Source organism: Panthera tigris, chromosome F3 (assembly GCF_018350195.1).
Source record: "Panthera tigris isolate Pti1 chromosome F3, P.tigris_Pti1_mat1.1, whole genome shotgun sequence".
NCBI classification, from domain to species: domain Eukaryota; kingdom Metazoa; phylum Chordata; class Mammalia; order Carnivora; family Felidae; genus Panthera; species Panthera tigris.
In genome coordinates, this window is record NC_056678.1 from 22,023,056 (window position 1) to 22,041,967 (window position 18,912).

At 37.6% G+C, this 18,912-nt stretch overlaps 1 protein-coding gene and 1 long non-coding RNA gene across 3 annotated transcripts in view; one reads left to right on the forward strand and one right to left on the reverse strand.

Moving 5' to 3' along the window:
• Positions 1-18,912, reverse strand: part of LOC122235775 — a 73,767-nt gene that overhangs the window by 19,493 nt on the left and 35,362 nt on the right. Inside the window, exons 4-5 of the long non-coding RNA XR_006213808.1 lie at positions 8,223-8,398; positions 5,533-5,575 (exon numbers count right to left, since the gene is read on the reverse strand). This is a non-coding gene — a long non-coding RNA (uncharacterized LOC122235775). The remainder of the gene's footprint in view (positions 1-5,532; positions 5,576-8,222; positions 8,399-18,912) is intronic.
• Positions 1,055-11,994, forward strand: PTGS2 (prostaglandin-endoperoxide synthase 2). 2 transcript variants are annotated; one of them, XM_042975742.1, is made up of 12 exons: positions 1,055-1,121; positions 3,357-4,071; positions 4,328-4,513; positions 5,229-5,345; positions 5,466-5,609; positions 6,505-6,648; positions 7,115-7,296; positions 7,968-8,051; positions 8,159-8,405; positions 8,690-8,976; positions 9,548-9,695; positions 9,840-11,994. In XM_042975742.1, the coding sequence occupies exons 3-12, from the start codon at positions 4,462-4,464 to the stop codon at positions 10,247-10,249; spliced, it is 1,815 nt and encodes a 604-aa protein (XP_042831676.1). In that variant the 5' UTR covers positions 1,055-1,121; positions 3,357-4,071; positions 4,328-4,461; the 3' UTR covers positions 10,250-11,994. The 2 variants fall into 2 exon arrangements, with proteins under 2 accessions (XP_042831676.1, XP_007096301.1); XM_007096239.3 differs by lacking the exon at positions 3,357-4,071 and having other exon boundaries at positions 1,067-1,121.

Below are 18,912 nucleotides of genomic sequence, written 5' to 3' on the forward strand. Positions count from 1 at the left end.
GCCTTATTGAAAAGAACAGAATGCTCTGGCATATTTCAAAATGGTTACTTTTCCCTTTTCCCTGTCAATCTCTCAAGAGTTCTCAAGGGTTTTTTGTTTTTGTTTTTTTTTTTCTTCTTCTTCTTCTGGTATTCATTGTGAGAACCTGGTAGACCTTTAGGAAGTGAAACTCACAAAAGCATGTGCCCTTCTCCTGGAGTTTTTAACTCAGACTTATCCACATGGAACATCCAGAATTCGTCAATTACACTTTGCATTTTCCAGTCCAGGTACTGGTTTCCATGGAGGTTTCTGCTCATTGGTTTCTGTTCTGCTAAGCTGTGCTTCCCTGGATGGCCTGTCTCTCAAATTTTGGGGACAGGATTTTATCCTGTCATCTCACAACCCTAAGAGAACTTTCAGTTTGTTCAGGTTTTTATTTGTTGTTAGGATGAAGTGGCAACTTTCAAGCTGCTTACATGCTGGAACAGAAACTGAAAGTCCTAAACCTGATATTTAATTGGTGAGTGTGTTCTCACCATGCACACCCCTGTTCACCCTGTTCACACTCTACTGGACTTCCTTATTCCCATTTGAGATTCCTAACTCTAACAGAAGGACTGTGTTCAATCTACCTTGGCTCGTCTGAGCAGTTACGACATGCAACCATGAACAGTGAAGAAAAAAAAAATCTATCAGAGACTTGAGTTGTTTGAAAGAAAGGAGGGTCACCTGGGTGGCTCAGTCCGTTAAGCTTCCGACTTCAGCTCAGGTCATGATCTCCCGTCCGTGGGTTGGAGCCCCGAATCAGGCTCTGTGCTGACAGCTCAGAGCCTGCCTGGAGCCTGCTTTGGATTCTTTGTCTCTGTCTGCCTCTCTCTCTCTGCCTCTCCCCCACTCACTCTCTGTCTCTCAAAAAATGAATAAATTGTTAAAATTATTGTTTTTTAAAAAGAAAAGAAAGGAGATCAACTTTTTATAAAACTCAGAAATGGATATTATTTGGTATTTCTTCATTGGTTTATTTGATAAGAATTTTTTTAATTAAAAAAAATCTGCTTTATAGCCTTGAAATTTCTCTTATATAGGCAGGAATGGGTGCATAACCAGGATTTACTGAAGGACTGAACTAGAGGCCCTTTGTAAGTAGCATTTCTGTATACTCTGTGGTATAACTTTGCTAAAAGATCTCTTAAAAATAACCCTGATGATGGGTGCCTGGGTGGCTTAGTCAGTTAAGCGTCTGACTTCAGCTCAGGTCATGATCTCAAGGTTTGTGAGCTAAAGCCCCACATTGGGCTTTGCACTGACAGTGCAGAGCCTGCTTGGGATTCTCTCTCCCTCTCTCTCTGCACCTCCCCTGCTTGTGCTCTCTCTCTCTCTCTCTCAGAGTGAATAAATAAACTTAAAAATTAAAAAAAATAAATAACCCTGATGCAAGATGGCAAAACTCTTCTTCGAGCCAGCAGGCCATGAATGAATAGACATGGGGCAATCTCCACTCCCTCTGAATGAATCACTAAATCAACTAAGGTAGAAGGGAGGGAAATGGAAAGAAGCTCCTTGCCGGAGAGAGTGGGATCAGAGCATTCTTGCATGTCTGAGTGCTGGAACCCTACTCAACGATAAGAAATGTCTCTCTCAAAAATGTTAGCTCATTTGGAATTTGGGGTATTAAGAGCTTCATTTTTCATTTTCTTTTAACTCATATAAATGGCTTATCACTTCAATGAACAAATATTTCATTCTTTTTCAGTATATTCACGAGTTAAATTTAAAATGAGCACTGCACATGTAGACTTTTATGAATATTGTAACATCAGACACAAAACCTATCTAGCAATCTTCACAGTATCATAAAGAAAAAGAAGTTGATAAAAATTCAAGCAGCAGAAGGGGGCAGTAAAACTCAACAGAATGCTCTGGAAGATTTTTAATATGCTTTCTTATTTTCCTTCATGCAGAGAATTTCCCAACACATTTTAGAGACTAAGAAAGTTTATACTATATATATAAATATATATAGTATAAATTTATATATAGTATATATTTATATATAAATATATAGTATATATATTTATATATATATTTATGTGTGTGTGTGTCTAAAATACACACAGAAACACTAAATATATACAAAAGTGAGAGCTATGGTTTTGCATAGTCAAAACCTTATTTTTTATGGTATGATACATCATGGCACAGTAATCATAGTACTTTTCCACCTAAAATATGTGTAGCCATCTGGAGTTGGTTTGGGACATTTAACATCCCCTCGTGACCAGCATCCTGATATGTACTATCCATTCGACTTCACTTTCTCACACTTGTCAAAATTATTTAATAAATCATATCATGATGGTTTTTCCTCAAGCCCATATTTGGATTTCCTTTCTAAACTGGGCCCATTCTTGGGGCGCCTTGTGGCTCAATCAGTTAAGCGTCTGACTTTGGCTCAGATCATGACCTCACTGTTCGTGAGTTCGGGCCCTGTGTCAGGCTCTGTGCTGATAACAATGAGGATGACTTCAACATAAATTCCGGATTATAATGTAAAATTTCAATACACCAGCAGAGCCAGGGTATGGATTCTTAAGTGACACCTAAACTAGCTCAAATTAGTGGTCCTAAATATCAGTTTAAAATTTGAGTAGACACAACCTACTTATTTAAAGTGAAATAGAAAAGTGGAATTATTTCAAAAAGTTATGCTCTTAGTTAAAATTTCATATAAGACTTACTACAATAAGTGGGAGTGTCACAAATGGAATGATTAAATATGACTAGAGGAGGAGAAAAGCTTCCTGGATGAGATGGAATTTTAGTCATTTGTGTCTCATGTAAAATTAGATACTGTGTACATTAAGCAAATGGCAAGAAAAAAAATTCCAAGTGAGTCTCTTTTTTTTTTTCTTCAAGACTTCTACAAATTGAGGTATCTGGTGTAGATTTACTTCAGGTTTTATGTTGTTTTTTCCATTAGTGCTAAGAATGTATGGCTTAATTGAACTTTTTATTCTCCACTTTGCTATCTTTCTCTCTCTTTTTCTCTCTCCTTCCTTCTTTCCTTCCTTCCTTCCTTCCTTCCTTCTTGCTTGGATTTCACCCTCCTACCACCAAAAGATATTAAATAAAAACAAAGGACAAAGAAATTCAAAATTGTCAAAATCATCCATCTTTTCCACTCAATTCCTCATCAAACCATGTTCCAAAAATGAGAATAGAAAATTTGCACTAATAAGCCCAGACAACTGAAAAATAAATGCAGTGTTGTACTTTGATCCATTGCCACATTCATCATCTTGGAAAAGTGGGCAGAAAAGACAAAAAATCAAATTTTAAGGATCTTTTTCCTTTTATGTGTATCTCCTGCGAAGGGCTGCTAAGCAAAGTGAACCGCGGGGCCAAGAAAGAAATGCTTTAAAGCAGATGTTGTGGACAGTTAGCATCCCCGCAGACCCTGGGCGCCTTGCCTTCCTGTTTTCATCAGAGGAGAGGAAACGTTATCGTGGTGATCCCTCAAGCTCAGATGGACTATTTACAGGATAACTGCTTAGGAGCAGTATTGTGGAGAGGAATTAACATTTTTTCTGTCTCCAAGAAGCAAGGAAGAGGTGCGGGTGTGGAGAACAACATTTATGTGAAGAACAGCTTAGCTTTGAAGTTACGGATATGTACTCTGACTATAGCTATTACATTTCATCCTGCCAAATTAAAAAACAAAAACAAAAAACAATGTATATATGTATGTATGTGCTGCATATACACCAGGTTAAGGGTCGTCACTAAAGTGGTGACATGTTTGAAGTACATGACGTGTAAAACATGTCAGCCTTTCTTGGCCCCGTCTGCCCAGACTGTGACTCCTCCGGCCCCCCAAAGACCTGAGGATGAGACATGGGGGCGGCCGCGCCGGGGGATTCCCTGCGCTCTGGGACCTCCAGCCGCTTGGATTCCGGGAGAGGAAGCCGAGTGTCTCCCCTCCACCCAAGGGAATCCGCCGAGGCACCGGGTCCGGAAAGCTCCGGGTCAAAGACTGGGAGAAAGGGAATCTGGCGCAAATTGCATTCTGGACCTGAGGGACTGAAGAAGGTGAAGCGTGAGATCGGAGCAGGGAGGGGGGCAATTCGCTTTGCACCCGCCTTGGGGAAGCCGAGGGCAGCTTCCCAGGTTTCCGATTTTCTCATTTGCGTGGGTAAAACTCCTGCCCCCACTCGGGTCTTACGCAATTAAGTAGACAGGGGGAGGGGGAGAGTTGGGGGGGGTTAAAAAAAAAAAGCGGAAAGAAACAGTCATGTCGTCACGTGGGCTTAGTTTTCACTCATAAAAGGAAGGTTCTCTCCGTTAGCTTCCAGTTGTCAAACGACTTGCAGCGAGCTTCAGGAAACACTCGGGAACTTCGCACAGCGCCACCTCCAGCTCCGCCGCGGGAGCCCAAATACGGCAACGCCTCCGCCCGCCCGCGCTCCGCCCGCCGCCGAGATGCTTGCCCGCGCCCTGCTGCTCTGCGCCGCCCTGGCGCTCTGCCGTGCAGGTGGGTCTGGCTCCCTGCACCTGGGAACCCTCGGTACCGTAACCCCGGACGAGGTTCCGCTCTGACCTCCCGGGTCCTCCCGGTACTGTGAACAGTCCCGGAATGGAGACGATGTTTGACTTGGTAAAGAGGTTGGACCATTGGAGTCCAAAGGAACTGGGTGTATATCCCACCTTTTGCCACAAGCTCTGATCATCATGAGCCAGTTACTTAACCGGTGTGGGTCTCATGTTTCTCATCTTGCTAAATAGGAATAGTGATACTAATTTGCAGATTGTTATTACGGTAAGACAGGAACAATCAATGTATGTGAAATGTTTGTGTGTGGTGCCTACTATTAGAGAATAGGAATCAATATTTTAAAAACAAGCTGTTTTTACATTGAAATTTACCCTAAATTTACCCTTTAATTTTGAAAGTGCTACTTTTTTGAGCTCCTTAAAAATGCTGAACATCTAAAATGTTACTAAGAAAAAGCTTAGCAACATGACTAATGTGGTTGAATATTGTTACCCTTATTTAGAAAAGGGAGTTGGTATTTTCATTATGATCATTGTATGTGACAGGTAAAAAAAACTGTTTTCCCATGACTACATGTATGTTTCTTGAATTTATTAATATAAAGTTGATCTATAGTATGTAAAACAACTAAATGTTTAAGTCAAAATTAAGAAACTAAAGAATGACTTATATACTGTCCTTACTTTTATTGTAGCAAATCCTTGCTGTTCCAACCCATGCCAAAACCAAGGTGTATGTCTGAGCATAGGATTTGACCAGTATAAGTGTGACTGTACCCGAACAGGATTCTATGGTGAAAACTGTTCAACACGTAAGTTTGCCCTTGGGTGCCCTCATTGGGACTGGGAATGTATCCAGTTATCACTTTACAAACTAGCACCTTATAATGGGTCCTGTTAATCTCTCCTTTTTTTTTCCTTCTTTTTTGCAGCTGAATTTCTGACAAGAATAAAGTTATTCCTGAAACCCACTCCAAATACAGTGCACTACATACTTACCCACTTCAAGGGAGTCTGGAACATTGTCAATAACATTCCCTTCCTGCAAAATATAATTATGAAATATGTGTTGACATGTAAGTACAAGTCCCTTTCTAAGGTTTTTAGCTTCCTCAAAGAAAAATGCACTTTATAGAACTTTAAGTTATTAAACCTAATCCTGAAATATATTTTCATTCTTGTTATAAAATGACTTTAGTTTTCCTTCTATCTTAATGGCCAAAAATATTGACATCTCAGTTTCATCTGGTTTAGAAAGTTCTGTCTCACTTCGAATTCTACGTACAATCCTGTACACCTCTTCTAAATTCACTACTCTTGCCAGTTTGTGAAGGAAGTGTGGTCCACTTGTTTACTAAATGTCCACGGGCCATAGCATTGCATCCATTAAAATAAATGGTTAATCTGGATTTGGGTGAGCAAGAAAATAACTTTATTTCTAAAGTGGGTTTCATGCCCAGATATTCCTTCCTAGGCCTCTTATGCAGTAAGTAGATGATTATTTGAAAACTCAAGATGGCTAGATCATGTTTGGGTAAAGTATATATACTTTATTAAAGATGCATTTTATTTTATTTTTTTAATGTTTATTTTTGAGAGAGACAGAGCATGAGCAGGGAAGGGATAGAGAGAGAGGGAGACACAGAATCTGAAGCAGGCTCCAGGCTCGGAGCCTGATGGGCTCAGACTCACTAACCGGGAGGTCATGACCTGAGCCAAAGTCGAAGCTTAACCCACTGAGCCACCCAGGTGTCCCAAAATGCATTTTAATGAATCATTCTTTCTGATTTTTTAGTACAAGCAGCAGTGAGACTTTAAAGTGTAACTGTTTTACAATGGGTTATCTTTGGTTGTTGGAATTCAATTCAGTCTTTAGTGCCACTTTGCCCATTTTACAGTAAAAATGAACGTTGGTGTGTCTTGAGTATGGGAAAAATTAAAACAAAATTTTTGTTTTCTTGAAAATTTCAGCCAGGTCACATTTGATTGAGAGCCCACCAACTTACAATGTGGACTATGGCTATAAAAGCTGGGAAGCCTTTTCCAATCTCTCCTATTATACCAGAGCTCTTCCCCCTGTGGCTGATGACTGCCCAACACCCATGGGTGTGAAAGGTGAGTGTGTAGTGGGGGTAGAGAGGTGTTCATTGCAATAGGGACTAGATTGCTACCTAAAAAATTCAACACTGAACTGTAATTTGTTAATAAAAGCACTTTTTTTTTTTTTTTGCTTTCTTATTGGGTATCTGTGGAGGGTTTTTGTTTTGTTTATTGTTGTTGTTTGTTTTGTTTTGTTTTGTTTTTTGAGAGTGTGACTTTCTGTAAACTATCCTATGAAAGTGAATGGGCATTTTGGTGTAACGTCTTCATGTTTTCAAATTCTGTCATTAATACTGAATTAATACTAGTTAAAATACTAGTTAAAATAGATAACATCATTCAATAAGGTGTTCCCTGTATCTTAGAATTTCCATTTGCATTATAACCCTGTTCACAATTGTATTTCTCCCGCAAATCCCCATTTACTATCTGCTTCCTTAATATGTAGATGAATTCTTATCTTAGCTTTCTCACTTTTCAGGCAAGAAAGAGCTTCCTGATTCAAAAGAGATTGTGGAAAAATTTCTTCTAAGAAGAAAGTTCATTCCTGACCCCCAAGGCACAAATATGATGTTTGCATTTTTTGCCCAACACTTCACCCATCAATTTTTCAAGACAGATCATAAGCGAGGACCAGCTTTCACCAAAGGACTGGGCCATGGGGTAAGACAGAATTAAATTGGAATTATAGCAAAAATCATACTGAGTGCTAATATTAAAGGCCATATATATATTTGCTACACCAAATAATTACCCCTCTTTTTAAAAAATCCCCTGTCTATAAATGGAATTTCTATTCCAGAAATGTGTATTAATGGAATTTACATTTTAATTCACTGGCTTAGTAAAAATATACACATGCACACACACATACATACATACAGATGTTATTATTATTTGTAATTTGGCTCTTATATTTTTAGTTTAAAATACTAGCACTGTAAAAACTTGTCTCTTCAAACTTTTGTTGGTACCCTGATTACACTGCTATTAGGAGATTTTTGCAGCATTATTATTCCTTGGAATTCAATGACACAGTTTCAATTTATCAGTAAGAATTTTATATCAATAATACATTTTCTGATGCTTATTAAAAGAAATACCATACACTTATAGTAAAGCATATTATATACTTATAGGCTCCATATGAGATACAAATATCTTTAAACACGAGACATATCTAGGTTTGTGGTGTCAGTGGATAAACGAATTAATTTAGTATTTTGTGGCTGTGAGAAAAATAGGTATTTTATCAAACTATTTAATGATAAATGATATTACAGACTTTGTAGAACTTCAACAGTAACAAATAAAATTTTTCCATAATCTTCCAGGTGGACTTAAGTCATGTTTATGGCGAAACTTTGGATAGACAGCATAAACTGCGCCTTTTCAAGGATGGAAAAATGAAATACCAGGTGTGTGCCATTTGAGTATTAAGAATTAATGATGAGTCACCACTTACCCATATTTTAAAATCTGTAGTGATTAAAATTTGACATTTTTATTACTGTTATTTTTTTAGATAATCGATGGGGAGGTGTATCCTCCCACAGTCAAAGATACTCAGGTCGAGATGATCTACCCACCTCACGTTCCTGAACACCTGCGGTTTGCTGTGGGCCAGGAGGTCTTTGGTCTGGTGCCTGGTCTGATGATGTACGCCACAATTTGGCTGCGGGAACACAACAGAGTGTGTGATGTGCTTAAACAGGAGCATCCAGAATGGGATGATGAGCGGTTGTTCCAGACGAGCAGGCTAATACTGATAGGTAAACAAGAAGAGAAATGAATTTAAATAAAACCCTCTTCCCCAGAGACAACTAGTTACCTTTGATATGTTTTAAGTAGTTCTGGGAGACTGTAGTCAATGTAAAATCACATGCTCCAGATGAATTCAATCCTTGAGCATGATTGGTAATAGAAATACCTTTTGTTTGGATGGTATAAAGGAAAAAATACAAGTGAATACTGGATTAACAGAATTGCATTTCAGCTGCTTGAAAGTTGGTAACCAGAGGATTAATGCTCTAATTTTTTTGTTTTGTGTAAATAGGAGAAACCATTAAGATTGTGATTGAAGACTATGTACAACACTTGAGTGGCTATCACTTCAAACTGAAGTTTGACCCAGAGCTGCTTTTCAACCAACAATTCCAATACCAAAACCGTATTGCTGCTGAGTTTAACACACTCTACCACTGGCATCCCCTTCTGCCTGACACCTTGCAAATAGATGACCAGGAGTACAATTTCCAGCAGTTTGTCTACAACAACTCTATATTACTGGAACATGGGCTTACCCAGTTCGTGGAATCATTCAGCAGGCAAATTGCTGGCAGGGTAAGCCTTATTATTGAAAAACGAAACATAGGATTAGTAACTAGAATTTCTGCCACTGAAATGATTTTTCTTAAATTTACTGAAAGAGTAATTATTTTGTTAGTCAATTCTTTTCTTGAAAAAGAAGCCTACCTTTTTTTTTGAAAAGTCTGAACTTGTAGTCTACAGTTATCAAATAGAAATATGCAGTCATCCCTTAAATATATTTTCAAAAACTTTCTATAATTATACAATCTATAAATCATAGAAATAAATATTCCTTAATTTTTTTTAAATGTGTATTTAGTTTTGAGAAAGAGAGAGGCAGAGTACGAGAATCCAAAGCAGAGAGCCCGACGTGGGGCTTGAAGTCATGAACTGTGAGATCACGACCTGAGATGGAGCTGTATACTCAACCCACTGAGCCACTCAGGCACCCCTAGAAATAAAATTTCTAAATTGGATAGTGTAGGTCTCAGCTGAGAACATCAGTCTTATCTACTTTGTACCCAAGGAATGAATGTTTTTAAGACAGAAATCACCATAAATATGCCTAAAAGTTTTGTCCTGTAACTTAATTCGTTTTCCATAGGTTGCTGGTGGTAGGAATGTTCCAGCTGCAGTGCAGCAAGTAGCAAAGGCCTCAATCGACCAGAGCAGACAGATGAAGTACCAGTCTCTTAATGAGTATCGCAAACGCTTTCGGCTGAAGCCCTATACATCGTTTGAAGAACTCACAGGTGAGAAACTTCTTAAAAGAATCAAGGGTCAAATGAAAACAACAGAGAAGTTGAAAGCAAATTGAGCAAAGGATTAAAAGGATTTAAACTTTTTTTTGGTAAAGTTTTACATTGTTTGTATATCTGTCTTTGTCACCTTCACAGGAGAGAAGGAAATGGCTGCGGGGTTAGAAGCACTTTATGGTGATATTGATGCCATGGAGCTGTATCCTGCCCTTCTGGTAGAAAAGCCTCGCCCTGATGCCATCTTTGGTGAGACCATGGTAGAAATGGGAGCACCATTCTCCTTGAAAGGGCTTATGGGTAATCCTATATGCTCTCCTGACTACTGGAAGCCTAGCACTTTTGGTGGAGAAGTAGGTTTTAAAATCATCAACACTGCCTCGATTCAGTCTCTCATCTGCAATAACGTGAAGGGCTGTCCTTTTACTGCATTCAGTGTTCAAGATCCACAGCTCACCAAAACAGTCACCATTAATGCAAGCTCTTCGCACTCTGGACTGGATGATATCAATCCCACAGTACTGCTAAAAGAACGTTCAACTGAACTGTAGAAGGGTATTAATCCTATTTATTTATTTATATGGACTATTTCTTTTAACTTAATTATTTAATATTTATGTTAAACTCCTTATGTTACTTAACATCTTCTGTTAAGGAGAAAGGGGTCATACTTGTGAAGATTTTCATGTCACTGCTTTAAAGATGTCATTCCTTCAGGTTAAAGGGGAAAACAGTTTTCATTCTTTTTTATAAACTGATGGGAAATGAGTTTGACATCCTTTTACTTGAATTTCAGTTTAAATTATTTATAATAACAAAAGCAAAGCTGTTTGGACATTTAAATGCTGGTCCAAGATGGCAAAATGCTGCAAGTTTTTTTTCCAGTGTATACCCTGGGATTTCCAGTGTATCCTCCATGATGCATTAGAAGCAACTACCTGCACCTGTTCTTTTCTTTTCTTCTGTTAGCCATTGTACTGAGAGAAACTCTCTTCTGATCAGTTTACTCCTTCTATTTTGTTTTCTTGATTTTAAGATCTGAGTTCATCTTTCTGTGGACTCTATTTTCTTTCTTATCTTTTCCCTCTGTCTATATTTTCGTATCTGAACTTTTGCAAGTTTTCAGGAAAACCTCAACTCAGGACTACTAGTAACTTAGCTCCTCTTAACAAAAATGAAAGAGAAAAAAAAAAAACAGCCCTTAAAAAAGCCTCTACAAAAGGACATACACTTATTTTAAGTGAAAAGCAGAGAAATTTATTTATAGTTAATTTTAACTAAGTGTAATGGAAGAAGCCTCTTTGTAGGCTTACATGTAGGCTTTGAATGCATTACGGAGAACTGCAGGGGGTTCTTGATAGAAGAAAGTTGTGTTTCTATTCTAATGAATGTCCTTTCTTCTTGAAAAACAAAGCCAAACAATTCCTGAATAGTTCCCAGGAAGAACACGTTTCTTCTTTTCCACATCTCATTGTCAGCTGACATTTGCTGGTACTGTATACTACTTAATTTATTGAGGATTATTATTTATGTCTTGTTAGGACGTTATTATAAACTAGGTTTATTTAGGCTGCAATCATTGATTTTTCATTATGTGAGAATCGGTATATCTTCTTTGAGATTAACTCTGAATTACTATGTAAACTACAAGAAAAATTATTAGATTAAAATTTCTGGATAAATTTTCAGCAACCCAACTCTGGTGTAATGAAATATGGAAGGTTTACCCATACACCAGCCCACAGAGAACACTGTGTCTCATTAGCCTGGATACACCACAAGACTGACCTTTTATACATTTTTTGAAGGACCTGTGGATCCTTCATTAATTCATTCAGCTATAACTTACTGAGGAGATGTGTGCAAAGCACTGTGAGTTTTAATATTTTTAAATCAAGCACTGATTACAAATGACATCAGTATTTGTAAATAATTGCAAAAGCATGTCTTTTAGGTAGAGAAATTGAAATTTCATTAAAGGAAATAACTCAGGGGATTTTTTAAGATTTTATGTCTAAAAATTTTATAGTTAATAAAGAAATGGTCAATATTAGAAGGGCGTGTATTAAAAACTGTTAACTTCATTGATTAAAAAAAAAAAACTTTTATTAACATCAACCTGCTGACCAAACCTAGGAATTTGGAATATAATATACAAAGGTTTTGGTGCCTAAGACAAATGTGTATTTAAATTAACTTAATGTCAAATGTAACTGTTGAAACAAATGCCTGTTTATTTTTATACTATTTAAGAATGGAAAAATCTCTTCTACAATAAATTTTGACTGTTTCCATATATCTTTGTCATAAGACATGATTTCTCTAAAGCGCCGTACTTAAACCATTGTCTTGCATTCTCCTATCTATTCCAAACTAGACTGAACCTTAATGAAATGGTTCTGCCCTCAGAGAGAGACTTCCTAGGGTCACTATTTATTATTCTTGTTCATTGCAACACTGAATTGGAAAATGTGTGCTTTGTGCTATAGGAGATAGCACCAAACTTGTTTTCATTGCCTAATCTAGAAGAAGGGAAAAAAACCAAGTACACCAAAAGCAAAAAGAAGACAAAATTGTTAAGGAGGTACAAAATTAAAAGGAAGTTCAAAGAGGGGGATGTTATGTTCAGTTGGGCAAATCATTAATACCTGGCTGATGGACTTCTGTTGTACTCCTAATGTTGATATTTTGGTAATATCTGCATGGACCACCTACCTAATCCTGCCTGGCTTTTCTCTTCCTTAGCCTTCTTCATTCCTGTGATACCTTCTTCCACCATTTCCTATGATTATCCATACCTTGATCTTATCATCAATTGCTGTACCATTTCCAAAATCTTGGTTTCAAGCATCTTCCTTGACTCACCTTCTAGCTCACCTATTTCAACACTCACACTTTAACATATAACTCTCTAACTTCACTGAGCCTACTGATCCATTGACCTCATCACTATTCATTACCCCACTTATCTCATTTCCTTCCGTAGGCATCGAGCTCAGTTTCCATTGCCCATCATTATATGCGCTCCTTCATTCTCTCCCTCTATTGTACTTTACTGGTGCAACTTCATTTCAGCCATCCTTCTAATCGGTTTATTTGACTTCTTACTAGCATTCAACGCAAATGCCTGCAGTTTCCTTAGTGAAAGATTTTTTTTTTCCTTGGTTTCATGGTCTGATACTTCCTGGTCTTTCTCCACCTTCATGGAGTGCAATTACTCAGATTTTTTAAAAAAAAATCTCTTCATCCTCCACTGTATAAATTGAAATGTCTTGATCCCCCTCTTTATCTGCCCTTATCTGGGTCAATCCCATACACACTCATAAATTGAGACATTAATTATAACTCCCAAATTTATGGCTGTAGAACCAATCTCCCAACTGTCAATGACAACCTATCCACTCAACTACATAAATTTAATACCTTATTTTACAATCTCTGCCCTCTTGGCACTATATACCCAAAATAATAATCTTCAAAAGTTAAGTATACCACCATCTTCTTGTTCTCAAGCAAAAACCTCTCTTTCCATAATGCCCTTAGCCAATCCAGCAGCAATCTTGTTGACTCTAACCCACAAACAAATCCTACACCTGTCACCCTTTCTCTAACTCCAATACTACCAACCTAGTTGATGCAATTATCTCTCAATTGGTTTCCCTTCTTTATTCTTTGCCTCATTCCAAACCATTTTCCTTATAGCAATGAGACTGGTCATTTTCAAACATACATCAGATCGTGTTCCCCTCCTATTTGAAAAGGAGTGACTTCCTATTACACAGTGGACAAATCCAAACTCTTAACTATATCCTAGAAAATCTCAGTGATCAGTCCCCTGCCTAACTACCCAATCTCATCTACCATAATTTCCTACCCTTGTTCACTGTGTTCCCACCACAACTTTTTTCTGATTAGCTTACCACCAAAGGTTCTCAAGCTGTTGCCCCTGTTTAGAAAATTCCTTCTTCATATTTCCACATGGTTGGATCCTTCTCAACACCCAAATCTTGGCTCAAATTTCCCCTCTTAGAAAGGCCTCCTCCAACCACCTCAACTAAAGCAACTAAAGCTCTTTCATCTTCTTTCTGGCATTTATTTCTGTTATTACCTTGATTTGTATGTTTACTTATTATCTGTGTCCCATCACTAGAATTTCATGTCCAAGAAAGTAACAACCTGGTTTGCATCATTCACTGCTCTCAGAATAGTGTCTGATACTTAAAAGACATCACAAAATACTCAATAAGTGCATAAGAGTAGGCTTCATGAAAGAAGCAGAATATGTGTTGATTCTTGAAGAAAGAGTAAGATCTTAGAAAGCAAAATATCCACTCTAGAAAAATAGTTTGGCAGTTTCTTCTAAAACTAAAAATTCTCTTACCACATATATTAGTATTCTATTCATGCTATGACAAATTACTACAAACTTCATGGATTAAAACAACAAAAATTTATTATCTATAGTGCTGGAGGTCAGAAGTAAGAAATAGATTGTATGAGTTAAGATCAAGGTGTCATCAGGGCTGTGTTTCTTCTGGAATCGTTAGGGGAGAATCTGTCTCTCACCTTTTCTAGCTTCCAGAAACCACCCACATTACTTGGCTCATGCTCCCTTTCTCTATCTTCAAAGCCAGAAGGGCATCATCTTTTAATATCTCTGACCCTGATCCTCTTGCCTCCCTCCCATAAGAACACTTTTTATCACTTTGGGCGCATGAAGGTAACCCAGGAAAATCTCCCTTCCTCAAGATCCATAATTTCTTTCCACATATACAAAGTCCTTTGTGTCATGTAAAGCAACATATTCACAAGTTCTAGGGATTGGTGCATGGAACTCTTTGAAGGACCATTATTTTACCTACCACATTATACAATCCAGTAATTGTGCTCTTGAACATTTATCCCAGAAAAAAATCATGCAAAAGTCTCTACATGAAGGTTCATAGCAACTTTATCCATAATAGCCCCGGGCAAAATAATTCAGATATCTTTCAAAAGGTTAATGGTTAAACAAACCGGGGCAAACGGTGGTGTATCCATATCATGAAGTACTATGCAGCAAAACAAATACAACTATTGACACATAAAACAAGTTGGATGGAACTCAAAGGAGTTATGTGAATGAAAAAAAACAAAGCCAGTCTTTCAAGTTACCTATTCTATGATTCTCTCTCTCTATAACATTCTTGAAATAACAAAACTATAAGGAAAGAAAACAGATCTGTGGTTACCAGATGAGAAATTTCAGGGTAGCTATAGTTATAAAAGGGTAGCATGAGGGAGACTTGTGCTGATTGAATATTTTTGCAACTTGATTGAGGTGGTAGTTACACAAAGCTACATATGTGCCATAATGGCATAGAACTATACACACACACTCACACAAATACAGGTATGAATGGGGAAATCTGAATAAGATCCATGGATTATACCAAGGTAAATTTCCTGATTTTGATATTAGACTATAATTATGTAAGATGTCAAAATTAGAGGAGGTGATAGGAAGGTTGCATGGTACCTCCCTGTACATTTCTTTGAAACAGCGTATGAATCTATAGTGATTTCAAAATAAAAAGTTAAAAGAAAAAAGGAAGAGATGTGATGCTATTCTTGGTGGCAAGAATAGGGTTATAGGCCATTTTTGTATCATTTAGTTTTCTTAACCCTTATCCAAACTGCTACAATAGATTATCCTAGAGTGGACACCCAACCAAGCTGGGAAAGTAAAATTCTCTCTCACATAGTACTTGTATTGCAAGACATCGTTTGTTTATCAAGTTAAAATTTATTAGAAATGTTTGCTTCTCTTGCGGAACACTCTCAGAACAAGTTACTCACAATCCAAAGTTTTACTGTATATAGACATAGATATCTTCGACATGTGTTAGAACTTATTTAATAATTGTATTTCAAAAACTTAATATCACAGACTTAGGAAACCCGGAGCTGCTTTATTTCCTATAGTTATCAACAAAGCTGAGGTTAAAAAAAAGAAAGATTAGAAATAACAATTGTTCCCCAATTCCATCTCCAATTCCAATGTACTATTAAGGACTCAAACCTTTACAGAGCTTAGCCACAGTCTGGCTATGAAGTAGAGGGGAGTTGTTTAAGATAAACAGTAAACAGTTTGATAAATCATTTACTGCTTTTTAATTCAGACATAAGTCATTACTTCAAGGACTCTCAATAATTGGCATTCAAAAGCGATCAGATTGCTTTCACTATAATAACTAATTTAAATGCAGGGCGCCTGTGTGGCTCCACCACTGGTTGAGCCTCCAACCCTGGGTTTCTGCTAGGTCATGATCTCACAGTTGGTGAGTTCAAACCCCTCCTGGGACTCCATGCTGACAGCACGGAGCCTGCTTGGAATTCTCTGTCTCCCTCTCTCTCTCCCCCTCCTCCACTTGTACACACACTCTCCCTCTCTCAAAATAAATAAATAAACATTAAGAAAAATACATGTTTAAAAAATAATAATAATAATTAATTTAAATGCCTAAATTAAGCGAAATTTATTTCAGCATTCTACGTAAATTCACTCAGAAAACTAAACGGTCAAATTGCCTTTGAGCTGAAGCCAGGGAAAAACTTCAGAGAAAAGATCGTTATTTGATAAAATAAAGATCACAGGAACAGTTATCTTCAGTTTACTTCCCAGTTTGTTTCCTAGATGTCTCATCACTGAAACCAAACGAAAGAAGTTTAAGATTCGAGTTGGTCTTGTGCCTCAGCCTCTAATGCTTCCACTTCCCCTGCCTCTGTGTCTTCCTGCAAGTGAACCCTGTCCAGAGAGACTCACTTGCTCTTTCATGTTCCTGATTGTTCCTAATAGGTGATGTGGAAGCATCATAGCGTGACTTTCCCTGGCTATTACTCAATACCTGTGCATGATGACAACATTCACAAAACACAGGGTGGGGTATATTTTACATGCTCTTGAAGGAGTGTTTTCCACTTACACAGTACTCAGAAATAAGCCAGAAGAAAGGCCAATTGGGTAAACAATCTTTCTCTGTAAGCAAAAAACAGTTGGAGATGATGCAAAGGGCAAGAATGTTTCTCTCACCCACACCCTGAAACCTACCACTTAAAATGTAAATTTTCTGTAACATTCTCATGGTGTATTTTATATAGACTTGACAACACTATTGAGTAATGTGCTAAACATCAGGCTACGGAAACGATGTTTAAGTTGGAAGAAGCCTGCTTCAAAGACAGAGAATGAGAGAGCCTTTGAATCTCAGAAACAGTGTAATTGTATTAAAGCTCCAATTTTGGGGAATTGAACATCAAATAGATTGCTGTGGCTGCCCCTTATCTCGTATTAATTCTCTTTACTTATTTAAAAGGTGATATGTATCAAAAATATTCTTAATAAAGTGAATTAGCATAAATAGATTAACTCAGAACGTGACTTCTATTTTATGTTTAAAAATTTATGGCATCACTTGAAATAGCCAGAGATATTCATGGGAATTATAAAACAATTGTGAATTTCTAGACTAAATTACTGAGATCTTACAAGTCAAGAACATGACTTTTCACATTCCTGATGATAATAACATGGTGGTGGACTGGCTAGATGCTTACCGCCAGGGCATGGACTTTGCAGTCAGGCAAACCTGGGCTCTGCCAATGTCAGCAGTGTGGTTACTAAAGAGTCCCATGTTCCTCACCTTTAAAAAGGTAAAATGGAGACAGTTATGCCTACTGTAACTCTAGGCAAATGACTTTTTTTTTTTTTTTTGGTTTTTGGTTATTTGTTTTTTATTTTTATTTACTTTTTTCTTTCTTTCTTTTTTTTTTTTTGAAAGAGAGAGAGAAAGAGAAATAGTCCCAAGCAGGCTCCACGTTCAGCATGGAGCCGCACGTGGGGCTCGATCCCACAACCCCTCATGACCTGAGCCAAAATCACGAGTCATATGCTCAACTGACTAAGCCACACAGGCGCCCCCTCTTTTTTTTAAATTTCTCCAATTATATAATAAATAATGTTAATGATAGCATTGCACTGAGAAAATAAATCAGAAACAGTGGAAGTAATTTGAGGTTTTAACATTGACTTTCTGTGACATGAAGAATCAGAAATCTCTCTGAGTTTCATATTCTTCAGTTTAGAGAAGGCTACATCATCTCACATCTGAGCCCTAAGTTAACTTAATAACTACACATCCTGTAGTAACAATATACTTCTTGCTTTCTCAGTCACTTTAATGGGTATAAGAGACTGGGTACAAGAAGGTTTACAGCTCAGGAAATGTCTATCCTGTCATACTATTATAGGAAACATTACTTAAAGTGTTTTTTACCTTGGTAGTTGTGGTAGACAGAATCATGCCCCCCACCTCCCCAAAGTTGTCCAAGTACTAATTACCGGAATCTGTCATATATTACATAACAAAGGCTGTGGATGGAATGAAGGTTGCTAATCATCTGACCTTAAAATAGAGATCATCCTGGATTACCTAATGTAATCATAAGAGACCTTTTATGTGAAAGAAGGAGGCAGAAGAGTCAGTGTCAGAGTGATGCAATATAAGACTTGACCAGCTATTACTGAAGATGGAAGAGACCCAAGGATGCAGGAACTTGGGAAGCCTGGATAGCTGGAAAGGGCAAGAAAACCTCTTCTCCCCTAGAGCCTCCAGAAAGGAAGGCACACCTCAATTTTAGCTCAGTGCGACCCATTTAGGACTTCCAAACTATAGCTCTGTGAGATAATAAATTCGAATTGTTACAGCAGCTGTAGGAAACTAACATAGTAGTTGCTGAGGACAGAGAAGAATAGATGGGGAGTAATGGGACCCACCTCCTATACTGGGAAGTATGTATATAAATTACTCAACATAGATACATGCAGATGGTCCCCCACTTACAATGATTCAACTTAATGATTTTTCAACCTTATGATAGTGCAACAGTGATGTGCATTCACTAGGAATTGTACTTCAAGTTATGAATTTTGATATTTTCCTGAGCGATGCTCTCTTGTGATGCTAGGCAGCAGCAGTGAGCTACAGCTCTCAGATGTAATCACATTATAAGTCAAGAAGGATTTGTACAACAAATTGTATATTGCATGTCGAACTCAGTCTCTTTCTAGTACATGTTAATGTTATGGTCCCTTTTGGACCTGCTTCTTGTATCCCACATAGACTGGAAGGGTATGTGCTTCTTGCTTCAAGGCCCTTGTTATTTGTCTTAGGTC

What these genes read in the sequence shown, in the direction of transcription:
- PTGS2 (XM_042975742.1), top strand. Translation starts at nt 4,462, where the DNA reads ATGCTTGCCCGCGCCCTGCTGCTCTGCGCCGCCCTGGCGCTCTGCCGT. An exon ending in CCTGGCGCTCTGCCGTGCAG is followed by an intron (nt 4,514 to 5,228) that starts GTGGGTCTGGCT and finishes CTTTTATTGTAG; the next exon opens with CAAATCCTTGCTGTTCCAAC. An exon ending in CCAAAGGACTGGGCCATGGG is followed by an intron (nt 7,297 to 7,967) that starts GTAAGACAGAAT and finishes ATAATCTTCCAG; the next exon opens with GTGGACTTAAGTCATGTTTA.